The sequence below is a fragment of the Lepisosteus oculatus genome, chromosome 4 (genome assembly GCF_040954835.1).
Source record: "Lepisosteus oculatus isolate fLepOcu1 chromosome 4, fLepOcu1.hap2, whole genome shotgun sequence".
Lineage (NCBI taxonomy): Eukaryota > Metazoa > Chordata > Actinopteri > Semionotiformes > Lepisosteidae > Lepisosteus > Lepisosteus oculatus.
The window spans coordinates 18,419,797-18,445,932 of NC_090699.1; the positions used below are offsets into that span (position 1 = coordinate 18,419,797).

The 26,136-nt window shown below is 37.5% G+C and overlaps 1 protein-coding gene across 3 annotated transcripts in view; it reads left to right on the forward strand.

Annotated features, from left to right (window-relative positions):
- The window catches only part of lrmda (leucine rich melanocyte differentiation associated), a 328,072-nt gene extending 302,426 nt beyond the window's left edge, over positions 1-25,646 (forward strand). For all 3 annotated transcript variants that reach the window (XM_069188887.1, XM_069188888.1, XM_069188885.1), the window contains one exon: positions 23,387-25,646. In XM_069188887.1, coding sequence (XP_069044988.1) covers positions 23,387-23,466 — 80 coding nt within the window. In that variant the 3' untranslated portion in view covers positions 23,467-25,646. The remainder of the gene's footprint in view (positions 1-23,386) is intronic.
- Positions 25,647-26,136: the final 490 nt, after the last annotated feature.

Genomic DNA, 26,136 nt, shown 5'->3' on the forward strand with positions numbered 1-26,136 from the left:
CTGATTGTTAATCAGCCTTTCATCCCTCTCAAACAGGATGGGGAAGGGACATTTTTCATTAATATGAATTAGTAAAAAGCAGGGATAAAGTAAACCAATCCATTAGGAAGGGAGGAAGTCAGTACGCCAAAAATGGTGAGCATTACCTCAGTTGTACTGCTCTGCTACAGACACTCATGATGTGGTTTGCCATTTGATTGAATCCTGTAAAATTTAACTCAGTCTACTGCATTGTTTTTTCTGTGAGATTGCCATCACTTCTCTAGCTCCTTTTTTTAGAGGTGATCCTGTATACAGCTACTCAACATACAGTATTTCTCAGCACATGTAATACCTAAAGCACTTCGGTTTCTAAGAGGAGACATGTCTCACGGTGGAGTGAGAATATACCCATTGGAAACATTTCCAAATGAACTTCTTTTTATCGTTATTCACCACAATTAAAGCACTGAAGCGAAAACATGAAAAACCTGGAGAATCAAGGTAAGTTCACTCAAGTAATTTGAATGAAAATTAAAAAGTAATCAGTTACAGATGAGATTATTCAAATTGTATGAAGAAATACATTAAGAAGTTTGAAAATTGGTTGTACAAACATGCCATGTATGCTTTGGACAGCATACATACACCATATCCCGTGAAATCTCTTCTCCAGTAACACCTGGTTTACTAAGAATGGCAAAATTTATATTGTACTGTATATAGTATATACCAAAGTGCAACAACATTGTTCATTGTTGTCTTAATTATTATTTTAGCATATGTTTTATTTTTGTATTTATTATCTAATAATGACTCTTAATTATTTGGGCCAAATTAAATAAATGTACAGTGATGAAGTCAACGCAGCGATGAATCTCAAGGGTTTCATCTAGATTTTAATTTTAATTGGAAAAATCAACTACCAGTCCACTAACTGGGTCTGCATCTGACTTATTACATTTTGTTTTGCAGATTTGATGAGAAACAAAATAATCTTTTCAGGTGCTTTTGAATAAATCATATTGGATCTTTATATATAATTTATATGGGTTTTGTTCATGTATTTTTATAATGCGAGTGAAATTAAATAAAATGTGTGATATGAAAAGGTTCAGAAACATTCTTTTTAGACTCATTTCTGTCAATATTGAAGCACCTTCTTAAATGTTCTGTGGCCCTCTGTCTTAAGCTCTCCTAAATGAGACAGGAGGATGGCAGAGTGACTAGGACAGCCAGACTAAAATTAAGGGTGAGGCTAAAGAGAGGAGATGATGGTTAAGGATATTTTGCCGTGTCTTTTTGGATTAAGCCAGAAGATTGATATCTTCCAGTCAAATGAAGCACTCATCTGAGTGATCTGAGTCCTCTATCATTGTGACACCAGGCTCCCAGCTAACGGTTATTGGTGTTGATAGGCACACCCCGTGCGCTGAGCCGAGCACAGTTGTTTTGATCCCTTGTTCTTTTATTTCCATCCCTTCTCCCTGTTTTCTGTCACCGTGTCATGTTGAATCATCGTTTGGCAGCAGACACAGGACCCTCAGGTACTGAGGTATCAGGCTTCAGGAACCACAATGAAATGAATATAATAATGGGAACCAGAAAATAGCACAGACCACTTATCAGGCCAGGAAGTAACTAATAAGTGTTGTTAGTGGTTTCTGTGGGGAAGGGACCAGCCGCGCATCCCGCGGTCAGGCAGGTGCAGGCCTCTGTGTCTGAGGCTATAGTTACAGGCAGGGTTGGCAGATTAGTATTGATATCTGTCACTTCGTGGCTGTCAAGCTGTTTATTTGTGGAAGTGTTAGGGGCAGTGGGGGTGCAGTAATTGATGCCAAGTTTGAAGACAACTGCGAATTGTGTTGTGTTGCCTTGACCTAGCAGGAGTATTTAAGAGTTATTAATACAAATATTCTTCTTAGAGTTGGTGCCCTCCGAAACAATATCATTGTATCATCTTAAAAATGTTCTGATTCTTTGCTCATGTAATTTTTTTTTAAAGAGAAATTCGATCTGTTGTTCAAAACTATTAAAGACACTAGGTGGGAGGAACAGGAGGTCTAAAAATGTTGCTCTCTTACGCGCGTGTGTGTGTACCTCCGTTTTAATGCCGCTTGTCAAACACAGCAGGTGCAGGAGCCTTTACGAGTTGCAGTTAACTGTGGCATTTTCAATTCCATTTCAGCTTGTCGCCTGTTTGTACAATAACCAGTCAGCGCTGCTTCCTCTTCTAGGCTACATTAGGTACACAAACATCTTCAGGCAGTCTGTTCAGTATGAGCACTCCAGTAATGGATTATTTTTCCAGGATCCCTTCTGTAGATCAGTGATCCTTGAGAGGGCAGTCAGCTTTCTAACCCATTTCTGTACTAATAAATGACCTGGTGATGGACAACAAATGACTTTTTGTGGGGAGGGCAAGGAAGCACAGTGTGTAGAAGCAAAACAAAGTCAAACAAAATGTTTGAATGAGTCAGCATTAAAGTCAAGGGATGTCAAGGTGAAGTTGGGTGCACACTCTCGCCGATATACTTATTGGTTCTTTCCTACAAGGCTTGACGTCCCCCAAGTTCTACGCAAGGCAAAAACAATCCTTTCTTAGCCATTGCATGAACACATAAACAGAATTGATACTCATGATACTTAGGAATAAGAAACATTTTTCTATATATATAAAAAATATTTTACACCCCATAATTAGAATTATACCAAATATATCAGCACTTAAAAACATACAATAAATAATGAGTGAAACTCTGTAGAGAGAGAATCGAGAGAGCCAGCTCGTCGAGGAACAGCCAGTTCGTTCTCTCGCAAGAACAGAGCGAGGCTGAACAGGAAATAGAGCCCTCGTGGATGCTGGGTGGTGAGGCATTACTCTCCCTCCACACTATGCATACCTCACTACCGTCTCTTCACGTACCTAACTATCTGTAACTCGACAAATGTATAATGGCACCCACGGGAGGTTTTTACTTGAAGTTGCATTTACGGATGTCGAGTCTTACATAACATGGGGAGAGGGTGTAATTTCAAATACAGTATTTGCTCCACACTGCTGCACTGGAATCCGTCCAGAGACGTGCATCCAGATACATTCCGGTGGAGCCCTGCAGTGGGATTGGGGTCCCGTGGGATCCAACCTCAGTGGTGGAAATCTTCTTTTGTCTCTGTTGCTGGTGTGTTGCTGGTGACATATTAAGGAATTATGGAATAATTTGGCACAATGAACATATCTAAATTAATTAAGCACCAAGAACACAATCTACCACACAAATTGTACAACTTCCACTACTGTGATCTAATACACACACCGCTTTTCGGTCGTGTGCGAGAGTGCTGATGTGAGTGTGGCAGAATTGAGTGTGGAAGCCACAGTCAGCTAGTGACATTTTCTTTAATAAGGGTCCCTTGAAGTAAGCTAATTAAAACATGTATTTTCGCTTTTGGTTTCTTTTTTTTGAGTTTCTAGGTTTTAACATAACACATTACTGGCAAGGCCTGTTTTGTTATAGGCCGTTAAAACTATTAAAATGTTACCCATTGCGTAATGGCAGTTTCATTAATTTTTTGTTTAGATACGCCTACAATATTAAAAAAGGCATATATCATTCCTATATTAAAGACAAAGTGAGGGTGTGGAGGTTCTAATGGAAGACTTGAATTAAAAATTCTGCAGACAGGGTATGGTCCCGATTTCTTGCTGGAGCAGGAGTGATTGAGTTAGAAAAAAACTGGCCCACGCTCCATTCTGCATTTCTGGGATTTAAAGGAATGTCCTGGTCTGAAAGGCCTGTAGGAAGTTGAAATTGGATTTTTTTAGTCATGAACAATGACTGTTACGAGGGGGACCTGATGCAAGTGTTCAAAATCCTCAAAGGTGTCGACAAAGTCAACCCATTGGATTTCTTCAGATTGAACAGTGAAACACAAACCAGAGAGTTCAAAAAGGAAGCTTTAGTTCTGCGTTTAAAACTGAGAACAGGGGACACTTCTTTACCTCCAAGGGTTGTGGGAGTACGCAGCAAGCTCACCACTCATGTATTTGAAGCCAATACAGCCAATAAGAGCTGAATGAAATCATCAGATCAATAAGCTGCTAACTACTAAACATGGCCAATGGGGTGAATGGCCTCCTCTTGTCTGTAATCTTCTGTTTGTCCTCGTGACTTGATGTAATCTACAGTACATGAGCCAACCAAAGTCTCCATCTTTCCGAAGTTAAGAATAATCACTTCTAGTTTGTTGTTGTAAATTCAGTTCTTTTCGATCATCCAAGGTGTTGGTGTTGCTGCATAAATTGATATTTATTACTTTTTAAGCTAATACGCAGTAGCACCCCCCTATCATCAGCTTCAATGTCACATCAGAGCAATTAGCTGTTAAGCAGTCATTTTCAAATAATTAATATAATGTCTTCGGTTCTAGTACTGTCACACCACTTGCACCAGGAGATTGGTAACTTCGCGATCGTGCCTCTTTAATGGCACCATTATTGAGATCAATGCAGTTGCAGTAGGTTTCCACTTTCTGTTAAGGGTCGAAAAACCTTAATTGTTCATTTTAATAAGAAATATGGGTAATGAGGGATGTAATCTATTAGTGCTGGAGTCCTTAAGCACAATGGAATTGTAGTTTATTTATTTTTTATTGTATTTTATAAGTGTTAATCTACGCTTTTAGCTACTACTTTATTTCCTGAAAATAATGAGTGCCTGTTTCCTGTGAAATGTATTCTCAAAGAGTATTTTTGTTAGGTAGTGTCCTATCCATGCAAGAGCCCTTCAAAAAGTATAAACATCAAATCTTTGATAGAGAAAGATTAGGTAAAGACAGGGTCTTGGTTATAAAGAATTATTTGTTGAATGATGGTCTTAAAATAGATACAATTTGATATAATTGATACAATTGTCTGGCAGATTTTCATATGACTGTTATTGCATGTGCATGCCTGTCAGTTGATTCGAATGAATTAAGCATAATATTAATTTTATAGGTAATAACTGTATGCCATTTTTATGTCTGTGTTAAATAAGACTTCCTCTGATGATTTGGTCTCTCTGTCTAAATGTAATCCTTCTCCAAAATACTTCACACACCCTAGGGTCGATTGTAATGATTTTTTAAAGTAAACATGTTATTTTGGAGGCGTTGGATGCCTCCTACTCCTGAAAAGGCCAAATCACCTCATTAGGTCCGACCTGGAGATGAAAGTTATCATACACTACGTGTTTGATACAATGAATCTAAAATGGTATACAATCAAAAATGAAAAAAATGCCAAAATGCACTTTCAGTACAGGGCAGACATCATTAATCTTGTTCATGATGGTTTCAGGTATTCCGTCATTCAACTGACTTGCATTACCTTATTGATATTCAGTTGCTGAGGGTCTGAGGAATTCTTAAAATGACTTCTCTCATTTGTTGCTCGGTACTGTATTGGCTGCTCTTAATTTATAGAACACTGAAAAGCAAATATTAGGCAGTTTACAGTTGTCTATCATGCTACTTCAGATATGTTTCTTTCAGATGCTTCTCTGTGTTTTCTGTACAAGAAACTTTCTGTACTTCCTATTTAATTCTTTATTATTATTGTCTGAACTACATCCCCCTGGAAGCAGTGAGGAATGACCTGTCCTCCTCAGTCACCTGACCAATTGGCAGACAACAATTACCCAGGTGACAATTAAAAACTTATGGAATCCATTCCCTCAATCTGGTAATAATATCATTGTGAAGGTACCATTACATTCAGAAGTAGAAAATGTAGGTGTTTAGTGTGTAAACTGCGATCACATTATTAACCTTTTATGACAAATGTTCCTGTGCAAAATCATCTTAAAATAAATTGTATTTGTCCAGAAACGTTAACAAGTTTTATATTTATATTATAAAAAATATATAATATAGATTTCATATATATATTATATTTAAACCTTAACTTAACCTTAACTCATGTTTTTTTCACAGCAGTGTCACAACTTATATCACCTCACTATAATGAAATGATGCTCTCAATTTTTAAATATTGGGATCATTTAAAAATGAATCACAACCCATTACTTAAAAAATGAATACAATTAAAAATTAAAAGGGTGCTGGAGCTGTGCGCTGGAAATATTAGCTCAAAACGTTAATCACTAGGTTCTGCCTTGATGTTCAGTCATGGTCACTACAGTTAGATTAAGGGCTTAATTGCTGCTAAAAAGAAGGAGTAGGTTGTGGATGCTACCACTCCAGCACTTGTAGCAAGGATTGCCAGAAGTCTTTTGGGTGCGAGGGCAAGAGCCGGATATTTAGAGGAGTCTGCTTTCCAAAACTAATTAGTGTTCTGTCTAGAATGTCGGTCTTCGAGCTGGTGTAATGACTTAAAATGAATATGCAAGAAAAAATATTATATGCTATACTGCGGTAATGTATAAACGTATAGTACTGTGGTCTAACCTATCAATCATTCTATAAATTGTCAACTTCCGGCGTACGTCCAGCTAGAGGTAATACCCCTTACAATAACACACTGTTTCCTATTTGTAAACCATTTCTCCGTCGATATGCATACATTCCCCTTGGATTCCTGTGCCTTTTTAATTTGAGAATCAGCCTTTCATGAAGAATCTTTTCAAATGCTTATTGGAAATCGAATTTATCATACACTTTTATCTAATTGGTATTAGTTACCTAATTAATATATTTGACATTAGTGTTACCTAATGTCCTTGTTTGAAGATTGGTAGCAAGTAAGACAAGACCTACCCTTTTTACAACCTGTTGACTGTCTCCTTGTGTCCTAAGTATTATTATAATTTAACTATTTTCCATAGTCCATACTTTTCATACTTTCATAATTTCCATACTTGTACCAGTAACAGAAGTAAGACTGACTGGTCTGTAGTTTCTTGGATCATTTCTCTCACTGCTTTAGTGGATAAGTGTTATTTTGGCAGGTACTGCTCTCATTTCATGTCACTGCTGAAATATTTGAATATTTATATTGCTATATTTGTATTAAAACTGAAATTAATTTCCACCAAGTAACTACTTGTACATGGCCATGCTGCTTGCTTTTAATAAAGAGACTCTTTTGATTAACATTTTCAGAGAAACAGCCTGTGCTGCTTGCGTGAGAGAGGGGGGAGAGAAGGGGGTCAACAGTCAATTAAATTATCATGCTAAATAGAAAGATTTTCCAAATCCATTTATTAAATAATACTTGTCAGCCACACTGTAAATCTCTTATGATAGGCTATAAGGAAGTTGTACCAGTAGGATTAAGCCTTCATAGACTGTTAGTGTGCCCAGCCTCAAATTACTATCCCTTATCTCAAGGTACCAGAGCTACTGTATGTCTTGTACTGACTTCTTCTAAATAGAATAAATGTCATTGAAATTAATTTCATCGTCCTTAAATTAGCTTCTTACTGTGATCTCTCACTTCAGTCAAAATTTATGTCTTCCAGAATTCAATTTCCTTTTCATCCAGGGAAGTTATACTCCCAAGACTGATAGCCTTTTATCAGTACATAACCATTCTGAGGCCTTTCATTAATGAATGCTGTCATCTTCTCTAGATAGGATACTCTCAAAGTATGGCCAGCTAGTGACCAGCAGAAAAACCGAAGTGGATGTGTTTCGTACTCGTGGTTACTAGATTTTTTTTTCCTCTGGAAAGTACAGCTGAAGAAATTCTACAATTTTATTTTTTTATTCTTCTTTTTGTCACTCCAGGTTCCTGACAGGATAATCTGACATTCCTGTCGGGAACTGTTTTGGGATCAATCATGTTGTTTTATCATATAATTACTGGGAAGGCATGAGTGCAAAGGTATCACAGTATAGATGTTCACAGTAATTATAGTGCAAGGCACACGTAGAGGTTGGCAGTAGCAACTGCTGCTTTAAACAGATCTTACAAAAATGTTAAGATTTAAGATTTGGAGCAGTATTAAAATGTTTTGTTAATTCCATTGTAACTACAAACATGTGGGAAAACAATTCACTATTGATCAGACTTGGCTTTTGAATTAAAATCTGGCATCTGTCTCTTGACAGGCTTGATAACTGTGGCAGCAGTCACCTCATCAGATCTTCCAATTTTGTCTTTCCTGGCCTTTGACATTCTTTCTAAATTCCTGTCAGATGAGTGTTCTTTTTTGGCGTGCATTCCAAATTCTTCAACATTGGTTTATCTTTTCAAAATCCATTTTCCTTCTAATATGCTTCTGCCTTCTAACTTAAAAATATTATTGGAAATACTGAGCATCACTAAATACTAAATAAGATACTTATACAGTAAGGCATAGCAAACATGGTCAATAATTTAAAAAATAAATTAAAATTAAGGCAAAATGAAAAAGAAGTTACATTTGGAGTTGTTAGGATAATGCAATTAAAGTTTCAAATATCTGCATTAAATATCTAACAATTAATCAAATAGATGTTCTCCTCTACCAGTGACTGTGTAGTCTTCCACATTCGAAGACTGAAACATATTTAATTAGTTTAGTAATGAACAATGCCTTGCTTTAATGTAAAAGTAGAGAGATGTTCTCTTTTCTTTTACATGGAATTCACTTTTATCATCAATAAAGAAATGCAAAAACAGACTGTAAACATTTATCTCACAACAAAGGGGTGGTTTGCTTTTTTAAAATAATTTTCTTAAATTTTTAACTAATTATTTCAGGTATTTTACAGCTTTAATGTTGTTCACATCGTATTACTTAGCCGGCAAATTAAAAAAAATGTTTTGACAATCTGCACTATGTTTAGAAACCATGGATGAATGCTGTTATTAATGGCTAAAAATTGCATCCGTGTCACAGCTAGACCAGACAGATGGGATTTTGTTTTTATAAATGATATTGGAGAAGTTATCTGGTCTGTCTCAAAATGAAAACCCAAAAAGAGATCTAAGCTTGTGTAAATTCTGTGTGGTCTTCATCATAAATTTTCTGTAAAATAATCCTGTCTGTGTGTAATTAGCTAAAAACCTGAAGGTTAAGCAGCATAAAGACAAAGTCTTTTTCCATAAAACCTGTTATATCACATTAATAAAGGCTGTTACAGTCTCAATTCTTGCAGGTCTCAGGGTTTACTAGTGTTAGTTCAACATTACTGCTACAGAGAGCAACACCATCATAAAGAGACTCTTTTGATTAACATTCTCTTTCTCATCATTTGCATACACTGAAAATTATTCAGGACAAAATTCACTTATTTTTTAATGGTGCTGAAAACACCACATAGCACATACAGTAGCATAGCAGTACAGGTATGTCCTCTGGAAAAAGTATCATTGTTTTATTTCATTTTCACCCGACTTATTTGTCAGTGTCTGATCTGATAATTCTGTTAATCAGTTTTATTTTAAGTCATGTGCAGTTATGTCAGTGGCGCACTTGACTGAGATAGTTAAGGTTGTCATCAGCTGAAAAAGGATTAATCGATTTCTTCAACCTGATTTTGTCAGCCCTTACCTTTCAACAGATATTTCTCTCTTTCCGCTCATGACACAAAACAATAGGTTCAGCTCAACAGTCAGGAACAGGACAGAGAAACAAAGAGCAAACCCTTGTGGAATTGTATGGTTCCTGTGCCCGCAACACCACCCTGGAACCCTGGCTCATTACCAAGATTTGTGGGCTTGCTTTCTGGAATGAGCCTATTGTCAAAGCTTACAGAAGAGTTTACACTTCCATTCCTTTCAGTGCCGGGGTCTGCCAGTGCAGTTTAGCCATGTACTATTGATTTGGTTCTTACATTTGCCCCTTTTCTATAGTACTGATCACTTTCACAGTCCTCCTTAGAGTGTTGTGTTTTTCAAAATCATAACATAATATAATTGCTTATAAGCTATTGCATGCCTTGGTGCCCTGTTTATAGGTTCCATTTCATTAGCGTAGAGATCCCGGAGGTGTATGGGTGAGGATTCCTCATTTGTTCAGTTCCAGATGTGGCTCTTTTGTGGCGCTAAAAGGCTTTACAACTATAGTCATCTTATGTATTCATCTTTTCCAACTTTTTTTGAAATTGAATAAAATTCCATTTTATTGAGTTCCAGACACCAACAACCACAAGACGGTTGTGAATGCCTGGAACAACCTACAGCCATGTTGTCACAGCTGATATCCTCATGTCTCAAGAAAATACAAAATACAATCCACTGTTCAATTAGCTACTGGCTAGACGGCCTGTATGGTTTCTTCTCCTTTGTGACCAGTTTCTTATGTAGTTACAGTATGTTCTAATTGAACTATGGAATGCGTGGAGAAAATTCCACTTTTTTACAAAATAACATAGATTCAAGTGTAGGGTAGTATTAGTCAGCCAGGACTTTCACAGCCTTCTGTGATACAGCGCCCCCTATGACCTTCCTGTTGTTGGCGGGCTTAAGGGGTGTAGTAAGAGACTCCTCCAATTGGGGTTTTTTCCCCAGTATGGGGCTGCGGTACCAGTGACAACACAACACCCCCCTGCGGGCCTGTCCCTGGTGTCTGCCTGTACTTCCTCATTCTCCTGCCTGTGAATGGGGGTCAGGGGCTGGTAGGCATGAGCCCAAACACAAATAACACACCAGTGGTAATTCTAAAGTTAAAAAGCAAAATGTTTTGACATTGCTGAGAGCTTGATGCAACAGAAAACGTTGTAAAGCTGAAGATGTGAGAGCTGTTTTATAGTTATGCATTTCTTTCCTAGAGTCCTTTAACCCTGCAGTGGATTCACTCAGTGTGAGTCCATACCAATCATTTTATTTTGAACTTGCCCCTGTTGAGTTACTCTTCTTGGAGTTCTTGATTAAACCCGGTCAGTAGCAGCTTCATTTGTTCAGTAACAATACACTAATGTATCTTTGAAAGTTAGCTCAGATGTGCTACTGTACTTTCCTTTCCTCATACAAAATCAAGAGCTGGATTTTGTGTGAAATGTAGGTGTATTAAATTATTACTAGACAATGTTGTTATCTTTCAAATGAAGTATTTTTCATGATTTGATACCCCTGAAGAACACATTGCAGGGTATTCAGGGAACTTTCTCTTACATCCCATAAAACCCAGAGTTCTTATTAATGTGCCACGGTGAGATAAGACGATAGTCCTTATCAATGACCATCTTTTGAGTCATGCTACCAAAGGTAAATGTGCTGTCAGTTTTCAACATGGTGAACATGAGGATAAATCCACACAGCAGGAATCGACATTCTTGTTAAAATGCCTCTTATACTTAATTTTTTAGACGGGACCCACTGATAGACTAGGTGTGGTGATTCATCAGATTTCGTCCTGGCAATTCTCAGTTGTCCAATCCTTCCTGTGATTTCATTGTTTGTTTATACATTATTCCCCATCGTTTCTAGGCCTTGGCAGGATGTGCTCTGTTCTCTCTGCATCTAGGCCCTTACATCTTATTTGTATGCAGTACAAATTTCAGATTCTGCTCCCAAGCTTCTGCAGAGTGAAAAATGGCCTGCATTTTCTTGATAGCCCATGTGGTTGTGGAGTATAAATGGCTAATGAATTACAGATGAACATTGACGCAAATTAATCTTCCTGATGTCCCTGGGTTATATGGCAGCCATTTAAAAGTTTAATCAATACACTAAAGTTGAAAACATGCAGGCACTGCAGTTGTTTGGTTGTAATAAACATCAGTGGGAAACACAAGGCTTGTACCCAGTACATGCATCATAATGACAGGTATTTATGTTTAATGGACTAAATATTTTTTATTGGAAGAGAACAAATGTCAGCTTAACTTTATAAGCTCTGCATTCAACTTTGCTTTGAGGTTTTTGAAGGATGGCTGACATGTCAATGTTGCTAAAATGCATAAGAAAAATAGAGACAATGTGGGATTAAATAGAACTATTTATTTTCTAATTTCACTCCAGGTTGACATCTTTCACACCTCTGAGCCAGCGTGAGGCTATGTGGTAATAAGGGTAACATTTTCACTCAATAGAAATGACCGATAGACGATTTGGTGTCAAAACTCATCACTGGTTTACAGGTTTATCCATCCCTTTGGGCAAAAAAATGTAATTTACAACAATGCATCTGTCCATTTGCTCTGAAGCCGTTCAAACACAATTCATGATTTCTGATATAAAACAGGTTTCTTTTGATGTAATAAGTTCCATTTTTTCAGCATGCATAACCTTTTCTATTAAAAAAACATCTGCACTTTGAATATTTATTCCCTATGGTAAATCATATTTATTGGCTGAGCCTTTTACTCAATAGCACTAGCTATTGCTGGATAAAAACATATGCAGAACACAGCTTTGAGGCCATCATTAAAATCAGCTTTGATGGTTTAGTACAGGCACTGTTTCTTTTAGATGGATTCTGTAATGGTACTGTTAGTGATAGACATAAACATTATGCCTTTGTTTATAGATTTATTTATTTTTTCTTTGTCATTTTGCATTAAAAACCAATCTGTCATTTGAAAAAAAAACATACTGCATGATATCTTCTCACTAATACAACAATGAATTTCTGGAATCTGTCAGCTGGTCAACATTATTATAATGTGAAACTGTGTAGTAAACCAGATGTGAGAAGCTATTACTGCAGTTACTTTATAACAGAAAATAGAAACAGCCATAATTTGATAGCAGTCCTCTCTAGATTTTGATTTAAAAATGCTGCATAACAGACTAATTAATAGGTCTTTAATTACACAGCAAATCAAAATTATGGGGAAGGAAATTGAATATTTTTACATTAACAATATTGCCATCGAGCCACACTGATGGTAGAAGTCCAAATGACATTGGAAAGGTTTCAAATGTAACTCCTTTCTCGTTTGTCTGTTTTTACTGTTTTGTCAAGCTGAACATGGTTATGATGTTATCTGGTGAGCTAACTGGGATCTCAGTTAAAAACTACAATCATAACACTCAAGAGCTGAATGTCTGAATGTCAGTTTTTCTGTACTTCAGGCTTTTAAGGAACAGGCAAGTTTCCTTGTGCTTCTATTGCTTATTGTTTAAAAGGTGACTCTATCTGTTCGGTGGGTGGGACTGTGGAATTTATGCTCACTGAAAGTCACCTTCCTCTTCATTTCCGTTCTAGCGAGTGATAAATTTCAGTAGTCTATGAAATTAATTTTTGTTTGTTATTGTTCACCACTTCCATCTAACAGTGAAACCCGTAGATGTACATATAGTACATGTTATAGGAATAAATAGAAACTACATCATAGAGTGCTGGCAGTGACAGATAAACAAACTAGGAGAGATATATTGTTTTGAAAATAATAGCACTGCTACATGCCTGCATCTGTCTAACCTCGTAATTCATTTTCACATTGGGTTATGGATGTCTGCACAGAGCAAGTCTATCTTCCCTTTAGGTATTATTTCAGCCCTTTGAGATAATAAGGAAAGTTTAATTGCGTTGTTAATTGATTTTTTGCACAACATTATTACCTTGATTGATTGCAGAGTTGATGAAAATGTTAGACACAGGAGGTGTAAAGTATCAGCCCAGTAAGAAGTGGAGCCTTGCAGAGAATAGATAACCTTGATGTTAAGAGCTACATCCTTCGGATATGTCTTTCCTTGACATATTGATGGCCCTTGAAAAGGGAAAAGCTGATTGTATGCAGAATGCAATCATTAAACCCACTTCAGCCTGCTGTTGATTAATTTGTTTTTTCCTGAAGGATCTAGTTAAGCAGAAGGCCTCGCTGGCTTCGGCAGCAGCTATTTTTCAATTTTCACACTGTGTCTTAACCCTGTCCTCTCAGCAGTCAGACAAAAAAAAATTAAAGGAAATATTAATACTGATAACTGGAAAGAGCGAGGAAGCGCACTGTGATGTGTAATTACTGTTGGTGCACCAGCCTCACAATTCATGGGGACCTTCTGAAGCACCTGTCAGCAGCCCAGGCGCGAGCCAGAGCACAAACCGATGAGATATGTGTAGTGGCTATAGGCACCGGCACAAACATGCTGCGCTGGGCACAACATCACTTCTCGTCCTTTTGTGAGGTGTCAGCAGACCTGTGAGCATATCTTCAAATTCCTATTGGTTGTTAAAAATAAACCCAATTCATTTGTTCCCTTTTTGAGCTGCTGATAATATATATATATAACATTTATTTTTAAGGGGTTCTGTATATGATTTCCTTGCATTTATTCAGCACGTTTTGCCTCAAAGCGCTTTACTTAAATAGGAGAGGATCCCCGCTATGTGAAGCGTCCATTTTGTGCCAGCAGCCCCTTTGTACAGACGATGGAGACATGCGCAATTACTTCACCAGCTGGAAGGGAGCTTTCCAGAGGGCAGACCCTACAAACTCAGAGTGGAGTTTAGCCAGGACGCTGGGGTTGACACCCCTGCTCTTGAAAATGCCTAGGGATCTTGAACAGGGCCTCAGGACATCCGTTCAGCATCTCCTACATTACAGTGCTTCAGGTCACCACGGTGGGGCATGAGTTTGATTTTTTTGGTTCACAGAGAAGATCACCACCTTCTGGTCCACCAGCGGTATTACGTTTTGCGGCAGTATTAATCACATCACTGAGCTGAGCTGAAATAGTATTAAGAATATTAAGATCTTATTAATATTTATATGATTAATATTTAAAGTGAATGTTTAAACATGACATCTGTTATTGTCATATTCAAGTAACAGTCAAATTGGTTTATATTCAGAATTGTTTTACTGGAATAGTGGGTTTGTATGTTTGTGTGCTAAATATGAAAGCATAACAGACTTTTCCAGTACACACATAACAGTAAATAGTAATATAACTCTGACATAGAATGCCAAGAATATTAAGATCTCATTAATATTACTATGTTAACCCCCATAAACAATATATTTACTAATTGTGACATAGATGAAGCATGAGCTCATGCTTAACACAGAATGATGACTGCATGAAACCCGATAGGGAGACATTTTGAATTTGTTTTTTCAAGAACAGGTTGTTTATTGTTGTGATTATGATGTTCACTGTTGGAAGTGTCTTGTTTTAATCCCTTTGCAGACACATTACTGCTAATTCAAAAACAAAAAGTATTTATTGTCAAAATGGATGCCTGCCATGTAAGAGGTCATTTGATCTCTGATGAAGTGTCACAATCTTTGTCTCCTTTCAATTGTATGTGTTTGAACTTACATATGCTTATGCCTTGTTAACCTTGCAGAAAAGGGAAAACATTTTGTACATTTTAAAAATAGTAAATTTGCTGTTTTGTGTTGCTTAGTGTTCTATATTTCATTTTCCTAAGAATAATTGGTACTTTTTCATTGTAAGACTCAGATTTTCATGCTCTGACTTCTGGAAGACGTAGAAATAAACATTTTCCAAAGGACATGAAGTTAAGTTTTCTCTCAAAAGGACTGTTGTCTAGTGGAATATTATTATAACCGCAGGTAGTGTACGAGAGATTTCTTAATATAATCAGCTCTAAAAGCACAGGCTCAGTTTAAAGATGAACAGGTCACTGTCATTCAAGAAGGTAAAGATATACTCCTTTAAAAAAAGCAAGGTATGACATCTGAGGAACAAAGTGTTGATTGTTCCACTGCCAGCATACACATAATGGAAACATTAGCTTCCAGATAACTTTTAATCTGTCAGCTTAATGGCTACTTAATGTGCACAGGGCTTTAAATGTATGTCAGACAGGACTGGTATAAAGTAATATACTTTGTGGCCTGAAAAGATCTAGATGACTCCAAGCCCTGACACAATATGGTTTATTATTAAGTATCAGCTCATCAGCTTGTTCCCACAGACTTGGGACAAGCTTCTCAATTTTCCAGTAACAGATTATGTGAGAAAGAGCTAGCTACGCATTTTTCTCCCTTTTTTTTCTTACTTTTTTTTGCAAATTACAACCTTCGTCTCCAGCTGTGCTGGGAGCCCTGGAGTGTAGTTACAGCAAGCTGCACTTTATCACACATCAGCTTGGCTGCCAGTTTACACTGAACATGCACTTGGTCCCTCAGGCCAAGGATGCAGACTTCACATCTTTGTATTCCTATCACCGTTGCTACAGTTTTCCAGCATCCTCTCCCAAATGACTCTTTTAAAACTAGTGTGGGGAAATCTGACATCTTGCAGGGCTTGCTAGCTGATGATAGTTGCCATGAAATCTGGAGAATATTCATGGCCTCTGTCCTGCCCTGCATCATTGTAACACAATTACTGGAAAAGAAATCTGTGCTGCGTTCCAATTCGGAAAATGAAAAACATTTCTGAAAAAGCTTAATTTACCGGCAAAAAAATAAAAAAATAAAAGAGGGATTTGCTTGAAAGCTTGTCATCTCTTTTCAGAACAACAACAACAACAAAAAAAATCAGTTCTATGAAATTGTTCCCAGAGGCGTAATCACTCGGTAGCTGGTAATATTCTAAATTAGCCCAAAGATAAATTTGTTGAAAAGAAACGTTTGGAGAGTGTAGTGATAAACTGCATTATGTGACCTGGTAATGTTTCCCATTTCCCCAGAGACATTGGCAGAAATGACAGGGTCCTGATTTACTTAATAATATGTACTCATACTTTATTCATCAAGTAAAACAGTAAAGAAACATTATGAGGTTTGTTATTATTATTATTTCCATATTATACCATTTTATCAAAGTATCGTGGCAGTTTCTGTGCCTGTAGGCATTTGCATGTAGACTTCAGCGGAGTACAATTTGTTAAACCTAATAAAATCCTTTACAATACTTGTTTTGTCTTAATTGCACACAGTACAGTTCTTAAACATAGATGCCGTGTTTATTATATTTATGTTTAACCTTATTTAAATTTTATTCACTGTGTTCTGATTAACTTCTCGGTTTACATTTATTTAACACGGACAGCAATGCTTTGTTGGCTTAAGATATTTCCACTCCAGAACTGTAACATTGTTTCTGGATGTTGTTTTCTATAAACTGCTTGAGACCTTTAAATGCCTAATTAAATTTGAAGTGTCAACAAGTTTGGAAGCATTTATGTTTTTCTCTGCATTGGCAACAACTGAACAGGCTGATCTGTGAGTTAGAAATATTTGTATAGATTGATGTTTGAAGGGGATTAAAAGAGCCAAAGACAGAATTCTCTATGTCTTTTTAGTGCTTGAACAAGAGTATCATTTTCATTTGTTATGCAAAGCAAAACTGAATTTCTCAATGGAATATGTAAGATAGAACACACCATGAACTCTGAACTTATTCTCTCATGAAAAAATGGAACCAGGTGAACATTCCTTCCTGCATGTAACTAATGTCCTGTACAAACTTATTTGCATTCTTCCCACCACTTCTGCTTTGAAAAAATTAGAGAGCAGGCCCATTGCTTTTATTTGAAGCCTTTTTTGATGATTACCGGACAATTGAAGGACAGCTATAAGTCTGGGTGGGAAATCTCCGCATAAGTGTTCCTCAGATTAAACCATTTCAGAGTGCAGGAGTTTGGAAATGTTGAGCTGACTCCAGTCCCAGAGTCTTTGTCCCCAGGCGAGCGGCAGCTGCTGGAATTCTTTTCTCTCTGCTGCAGTGTCCAATGCCTTCGCTGAACATACAGGAACACGGGCATCTCGTTCGTTAGAGACTTTATTCAAGGTGACAGCTCCTCACACTTCAGTGTTGGGATCACCTCAAGTAGCTGAGATATCAGGAAAAATGAGAGCGCTTCTACTACAAAGTCCAAATTTAGATTGACTGAGGTTATCCCCAGGCCCCTGTGCCCAATTCCTCCCTGACAGAACAGGCCTGCCAGTAACTTGTTTTATAAGGAGACTCAAGTTTGTAATGACATCTTGGGAGAAAGCTGGCTGCAGATGCAGAGGAGAATACTTTGAAGCGATAGGAGATGATGTCAGGTTCAGTTAGAATTGAAGACAGTGTTAGAATATGCTTGGCACTAATATGGCACCAGTATCTCTGTCCTCATCTCTGTTTTCTGTCACTATGTACAATTCTGGGCCTGTCTCTCTAACCCTGACAATGTCTTTTCAGATCATGTTATTGCTAGCTCTGAGCTGCACTCAGCAACACATCACTCAGCCTCTTTGTTTGAAGTCTGCCCTTTTTTGTCATTAATGCACTTGATGTCTATTTAAAAACTGACGGTGAATGCAGTATCTGTTTTCCTGTCGAGGGATCATTGACAATATTAATACCACTTGTCCTTGCCTCATTTACTAAGAGCTGACACCTAGCTGCAGTCTACAGCATTCATCAAGTGGCGCTTTTCTCTCACTTGGACGTTTCATAACAGTCCTACTTCTGTCCCTTCAAAAACCAGAACAGACAGCAATTAGGACTTTTGTCAAGGGTAACAATAAAGCTTTCTTTACAAAGCATTCTGAGACAATTCGACCCTATAAATCACCCAGCTGGTTTGGTTTGCATTTTTGCAGGTATTTTGATAATGTGAATACTTTTGCTCTCCAGTAAAAAAAAAGAAAAATTTGTCTTTTCAACCTTTTATTTACATGAAAGCTGTGTCATCTTAAAAACATCATGTTTAATCTCTTTGACCAAATGCAAAAGACTGGGAGGCTCAAGTGTTAAAACAAGAACTGTAGAAAAAAAGCTGCTACAAATGGGCACATGGACAGATCAAAATAACAGCACCTGACATGATGTAATAAAATGTTCTATGCAAATGAAGGCTGTCAGTGAAATGAGGCACCGCATACTAATCACAGGACTGTGACAGCAAATAATGACAACTCTAAGGAAAGAATTAGGGTAAGAAACAAGTATTAGCAAGGTATTGGTAAAATGATGTCACAATGGAGCAGCAAACTAAAATTTATGACAGCGCAGAAAGTCAAAAATAATATTCACGAACTGGGAATTATGAGTTTATGCTACTTAGAGAAGTGTTTTTTTATTCGACACTTATTGTCATTTATACACTTGTTAAAAGCATGAATATTGACATGCATTTAAAATACAAAAAACATTTAAAAAAATCAGAATGATTGCATCTGAGTTTTGAATGAACAGTTTTTGTATAAACGGTACTTTGTAAACTATTCACAGCACAGTTTTCACATTTTGTTCCTTCAAAGCTTGCAGTCATGACAAATAGCAAATAAATATTTATTATGTACATATCCTACTCTCTACATTCAAAGACAAGTATACAAGAAGGAAATAAACAATTAATATGAATAAACTGGGACAAATTTTACAAATAAAAAAAGTCATAATTGCATACAGTAAGTATCCAAACCCATTGCTGTGGCACACTTAAATTAGTGGTCTCAATCTGTGTGAAATAATAGTGTTCTGATTTAATAGTGATTTCTGAATAAATACACTTCTCTCTGTAAGATCCCTCAGTCAATAAGAGAATTTCAAATAAGATTCAACCATGCAATTAGAAGACCTTGAAGACCAAGGGGCTTTTAAAACAACTCAGAAGTAAAATTGTGTAAAGGCAGAGATTAGGACAAGTGTATAAATACATTTCAAAGAACCTTAATATCTCTTTGAGGATGGTGATTCCAATAATTAAGAAGAGGAAAGCACCCAGGCACTGTAGAGATCAGACTGTCCCTCCACGCTGGGCACCCAGGCAAGGAAGAAACTGGTTAAGGATGTCAGTATGAGCACAATGGCGACTTCAGTGGAGTTCAGTGGTTCAGTGGTTGAGATCGGATGAATTATCCTTGGATTACATCACAAAGGGGGCTTGTATGGAACTAAAAAAAACCATCAAATCCCACATGGGGTTTGCAGCAAAGCAGCTGTGTGGTACTGCAAACATGTGGCAAAAGGTTTTGTGGTCGGACAAGACAAAATTGGAACTTTTTTTGGTCTTAATCTTAAGCGTTACATCTGAAATCAACCTCAGTATCAATCAGTCAGCACCATCCCTACTGTCAAGCATGGTGGTTGCAGTGTTATGCTGGAATTCTGGTTCTCATTAGCAGCAACTCAGAAGCTTGGCAAGACAGAGCAGCAAAGAACCTGCAAATTTTAATGGAAAACCTGCCTTAGACCAAAAACTAGGACACAAATTCACCTTCCAGCAGGACAAAAATTCAAAGCACAAGGCCAAAGCTACACTGGAGTGGCTTATGAATAAGAAAGTGGATGTCTTGGAATAGCCCAGTCAAAGTCCTGACTTGGGTTCTATTGAGAATCAGTGGAAAGACTTGAACACTGCCGTCCTTAAGTGATCTTCAAGCCACGTGATTGCACCAAGTCGGTGTGTAAAGTTCATGGAGACTAACCCAGAAAAACCTGCATCTGTACTTACCGCAAAAGAAAATCACAGCTCAGAATATTATGCAATATATTTCATACTTTTGTTTTTGCTGCCATTCACTGTAATTTATCTTATTCTTAGAACTCTTTAGTTTGAATTTAGTTTGAATATTCAGGTTTTGATTAAAATATTACATTTTTAAAAAAGCATGTGGAATTTCATAAAATGAGATACCATAGGATGGGTATGAATACAGTATATTTGCAAGGCACTATATACTAAATGACACAGCAAATCTATCACTCGTTGAATATATGTTCTTAGAAAAATCTTTTTTTTAATTAATTGATCATTCATGACTGATTGTGATTGTGACATTAGGTGTTGCATACAGTAAGGGATAAATCACCTCCTTAGTAAAAGAATTGATTGGGCAGAGGTGATAAAGTGATTTAACCTGTCAAATGATAAGCCTGGTGGAAAACAAGAAAGATAAACACAGAAAGGATGTTTTGCTGTGCTGTGCTTATCGAGAAAAAAAGTCCTTTGTGGAGCTCCTGTAGGTCCTCCTTGGCTTTGAGTCAAGGTTTATGTGGAAAACCCTGACAGACTTTAGCGAGTGTGGTGCAGACCTACAGAGAGAGATGTTGATTGATATGAACAAGATAAGGAGGGTCCAACTGTGCTGGTCTGCTGGTGTGTCGAGTTTCACAGAACTCCCCCTGTAGAGGTGGATGGAGGCCTGGCTGCATGGTGCTACACTGATCAGGCCCGAGGACCTCACTTGCTGCCCTACCTGTTGGCTCATCCTCATGATACAACTTTTAGGACGAAGCAAAGCTGCAATGTGTGATGTTAATGGAACACGATGTTCTCAGTTTCAGTCTATGACTTATGATAATTATGTATTAGTACAAAAAGGCTACAAAAAACAATATATATATGTATGTATGTAATACAGCATATTCTAGAGTTATTGGACAGTGGTTGTGCTTTAAACTCATTTCAATTGTTTTTGACAAGTTTTATTCATCTGCTCCTCCAGTAGCTTAAGCTTGCGGATAGTATGGCAGTATGAACTGTTTTTTTTGTGGGTTTTGCTCAAAGTAGCTATAATTGAAATAATTTGTTCTTTCTTTGTTCTCTCTTTATGTGTGAAGATGAAGTAGAAGGAACACTTTTCTTGGTTGCCGTGTTCTTCATAATGAGTTTATAATGCTAGAATCAAATGCAGAAGTCTGAAATTTAATGCCAGATATTTTCCAGATATTTTGACCCGCCCTGTAAGCAAAACATTAATTTAACATCAACAGACGGTAGTCTATCTATAAGTCATCAGATTTCACATACACAGTGTAAACACAAGAAGTTATGAACTCCTGTGAAAATTGAATGGGTTACTAAATGAAACATGAATTTATGTTTGCTAAATGCAGCCTATTTATTCTAATGTTTATACAAATACATTGTATCATCAGAGTGAACATGGCATCACACTGAACTGAGATTACACGAACATGAGGAAGTGTTCACCCTGCTGTGCAACATGGGTTTTAATTCCAGATATTTTTGGAATATTGTTTCACGATGTGTCTCTCTATCATAGTGATCAGACAAACACACAATGCTACAATTTACGTCCGTACTGTAAGGGGTTTTCGTTCTAAAGTACTTTGTGGATTTTTACAGTGCTTGCTTTGTGAAGTTCATATTAGACACTCATAAAAAAACAGAACAGATGAAGATATATTCAATTTGTTTACCCACTGAGTGATAGTTAAAACATTTTTGGAAAGTGTATTATTGAGGGTCTCGTCTAGTCTAATAAATTCCCTAACTCCAAATGTAGCCCATACTACTACAGACACCTTTATCTGCAGTGTTGCTCTCCAGACAGTGAGACATGACTCCTGACCCTCTGTCCATTGATTTCTGTAATAATTGCTTCCTCATAGACCAAACTTTTCAATTTTTTTACTTCGACAAAGCAAAGCAAGCTTCTCCACTATCCACTGTCTAGACATTGTCCTTGGGCAAAATGTAGCCTTTTTAGTGCGACTTTGTCTGAAAATAAGTGTTCTTTCCTGTGGTGCATCTCTTAGCCTCGCTTTAATAAGACAATGACAAATAAATGAGATGGGGATTTATTTGTTTTCCTGGTCTATCATCCAATTTGAACAATTTGAAAAGAATAAAGGTGTATGGTGAGCATAGTATACAGGTTTGATGTAAGCATTTACAGAATTTTGTCTTTATTTTTTAAAGAAGTATATCCCAAGAGGTTTTAATACAAAAATGGTTACAACTTCATTGTTCTGTGATTCATTTCTCTCATGTCTGGACAGCACAATAAATTGTATAAAGCTGGGTGTGATTAATCTGGCCTAACACTTCAAATAAATATGTAAATCCTTGTGAAATCTTTGAAATATGAAATAGGAATCTAACCTACAATACTTGCTGTTTGTTAATAGTTTTATCTAGACATTTTTTCCTCTTTTTAGTATGCAGCACGTATACCATGCACAGTAGCAGGGATGTGTCCAAATAGCTGCAGTTTTATGGAGGAGGCATATTTATGAAATTATTTGAAAATATATGATATTTTAAAAGTTTTCTGACAGCTTACAGAATACCAAATCAGCCAAAGCTGTGATTACATCAAATAAGCTTTTTCCTGTGTGGTTTCTAGTGTAAGGATAGGAAGCACATTGGAGGACTAAGTCTCAAAAGCATTAATATTTATGTGTTAATGAAGAACTGTGCGAAATATTTACATTCACATTTCTTGGAAGTACAAGTGCAGTACTGCGGTCGAGACGCAAATGAAAACAGACAGTTCTTTGATCAATTAAAATCATTGATGAAAAGGTAAAAAAGGAGTCGGAGATTATCGACTGGCCGCTGTGTCATTTACGGCAGACGTTCAGACATTCAGAGAGAGTTTGTTATGGAAACCTATTGCGATCTGTAATGCATCGCCCCACATGGCCTGATGCATTTTTATGTAAAAAATATTGTAAATGGTGGGTGTCTGCCTTGAACCACATTAGGTTTGCTAATAAACCAAAATATTTTTGGGCAGATGAAGTAGGATATTTTCCCCTTGATACAGCTTAAATTTAATGGGATGGAGGGGATTGTTATGTTGTTTTTTTAAAAAAGAATGTGTATTTTACCGTTTGTGTTTTATTATGACCTTCCTCTTCATGTGTTCCCAGGTGTGCTTGCCAAATGCCGGTACGTGTACTATGGAAAGCATTCCGAAGGAAACCGATTCATTCGCAACGACCAGCTCTGACTGCTCGGCAGTGGCTTCATCTGAAGAAGAAAGTGAGAGAGAGTGAGGTGGTGGTGGGAAGTGGGGGGAGGGGGGCAGTAAATAAACAAGCGAGTAAAACACATATCACCTTTCCATTTTGAACAACCAAATGCAGGCCTCTAGTGCCTTCTGCTGACTTTGCCAGCTCTGTCAAATCCATCCTTCTGTCGCTGTCTGAGCAGTCACATCAAGATTGACAGGACTGCCTTTAAGCAGCTCCCTTCCGCCACAGTGACAGACAGCTGCAGCCGAGTGCCTGGACTGACAGGATGAGCACCATGATGGATTGCCTGGCCCAACGGCTGCTCAAGGAAGGACAAAGGTCACACCTGAGGCTGCTCTGAGCATGCGCACACGCCTCCGACAGGCTGCTTCAAAGTCAGAGCAGGAGTTATGTCACCACGGCATCTTTCTGCAAGAGAAACTTACAGACAGCACCATTTTGCTTTTTGCATTGCTGGATATATCGGTGATGGTCGACTGTTCCACATGATTGTTATTCAGGCATCGCATTATGGGGTGTTCACTTTTGTTACGTGCTACATGACTTTCACATCAGAAAGCACAATTTGTGATTATTTTGCATAGTGTATTATGCAAAGCTAAGGGGGAACTGCACCTCTGTTTTTATATTTCGGGGTTATAATGAATCGCCAATGATGAGCGCATTTCAAACCACAACGAAACAATCAAGTACTGTACATGGTAACATGTACAATCTCCAAATTACATCACAAGAAAGTTTCAGTGTAATTTATAGCACCATATTGCCTTCATTTCTGTGATTCAAAACGAGGCAACAAAACATCTAATGACAAGCAAGCGGCCCTGTTACATTGTAAACATTCTTTAGACCAAACGAATTTTGCTACTATAGTAATAGTAAATATTTTCATGAAACCGACACATACACGGCAACATGTTTTTAGATACTTTTAACTATTGCAATAAAAAAGAGCAACCTTCCAACCAGATAACATACACTTATAATAATTAACGTTATTAGAAGACCATGTTTCTCATTTGCTTACAGTGACTAATGAGCAGGAAGGGCCGCTTTATGTCACAATTCACTCAGGCTCTCACTCTTGACCTGTGGTAACACCAGCAGTTTCTTCTCTGCCTGCAACAACCTGGCGACCATACAATAGTTTCAAAAAGTTCACTATTTTACACTTAATTTGAATTTAGTAAAATTTTGCAATATTGTCAATTAATTAATTTTGTTCCTGAGATTTAAAAACCAGCCTGAGAAATTGTGACTGCAGTTCCCCTTTAAAAAAAGTGTAAATGAGTGATTCTTAGTCTTGCGTTTGTTCTTTTTTGTGACAGGGAGTTTAGATTCCTTAAGGAGTGCATTGTAAGTCAATACTAGAAATTGAATACAATAAGCTGTCGTTGCAAAATGGAAATAAATGAAACCAGAAGTAAAGTTCTGACATTAAATTTGGCTAACAGGAGTAGGATATATATTGGCCTACTGCTTCCATCCTTAATTCAAGAAAGAATGTCACTAAATCTTAAGTTGCTAAATCCTTCTGTACAGTTGCAGTATTAATCATTGTGTAGCGTACTGCATATCTCACAGTATCTTAGCTCAATAGACACATATCCTGAACACTTACCATGAGTAAGCAGACACCAGCTGTCCACTCCAGCGGCCTGAGAAACAAGCGATTGCTGGCTGTAAAAGGAAGCTCTGGAAAAAGGCAGCCTCTGTCTGCTGGCAGCCATGCAGTGAACAGGAGATTCTTGAGAACAATGCTATGAGAGATTCTAGAAGAAACAGGTGTTCTTTTGCACTTGTCTATATATATATTTACTTATGTCACGTCACTGTATACACAACCAAAAACTCCCCTTTTCTCATGGAAAATGAACACATCACTGTCAGTGTGCCCATTGTGTAACATTGGGAGGAACTGTCTTTTTTTTATTTTACTGTTGTAATGAAATAGATGTCAGTGATTATGGACTCACTGTTATCAATGGAGTTTGGGTTTTAAGAATGCAAGAAGTAGGCTCATCACCTCATCTGTACAATTATTCATAAATTTGTTTCCTGTCCAAATACTTCTATTGAAATGAATGGTGAACTGCACTCTTTTGCTATGTTTTATGTTTTAAGAATGAATAAAGGTGGTTAAATTGATGGAAAATGTCTTGGTTAAATGTGAAAAAGTGCACAAGAAGTCTGAGCTAACTTTGATGCAGCAGGCGGTTATATCACTATAAACTTGTCTCACTGCGCCAGTCGGGTGAACTATTAACTGGTGACGTGGATCACCTGGAGACGGTTATTGACCATGCCCATTCCAGGTGTTTCTGGTCTGGTGAGTTCTGGGCTCTGTCATTGAGTTTCAACTCTGAGCCCCTCAAGTCCCTATGTTTTGTCTCTGAACCCTTTGAGACTTGTTCTTGACTTTCTTCTCTGAGCCCCTCAAGTCTTTGTCTCTATGTTTCCGGAGATTGTTTCCTTAGCTGTGCTTTGTTGGGACCTCATCTCTCGGATCACCCCAAGATCCAGAGATCAGCTTTGTTTTCCTACACTGTGTATCTCATCTTGGACCTTAGCTTACCCCTACCTTGTCTCCCAGACGTCCCTTATGTGCTATGGACTCTTAAGCTTAACTTGCTCTCACTGGCTTT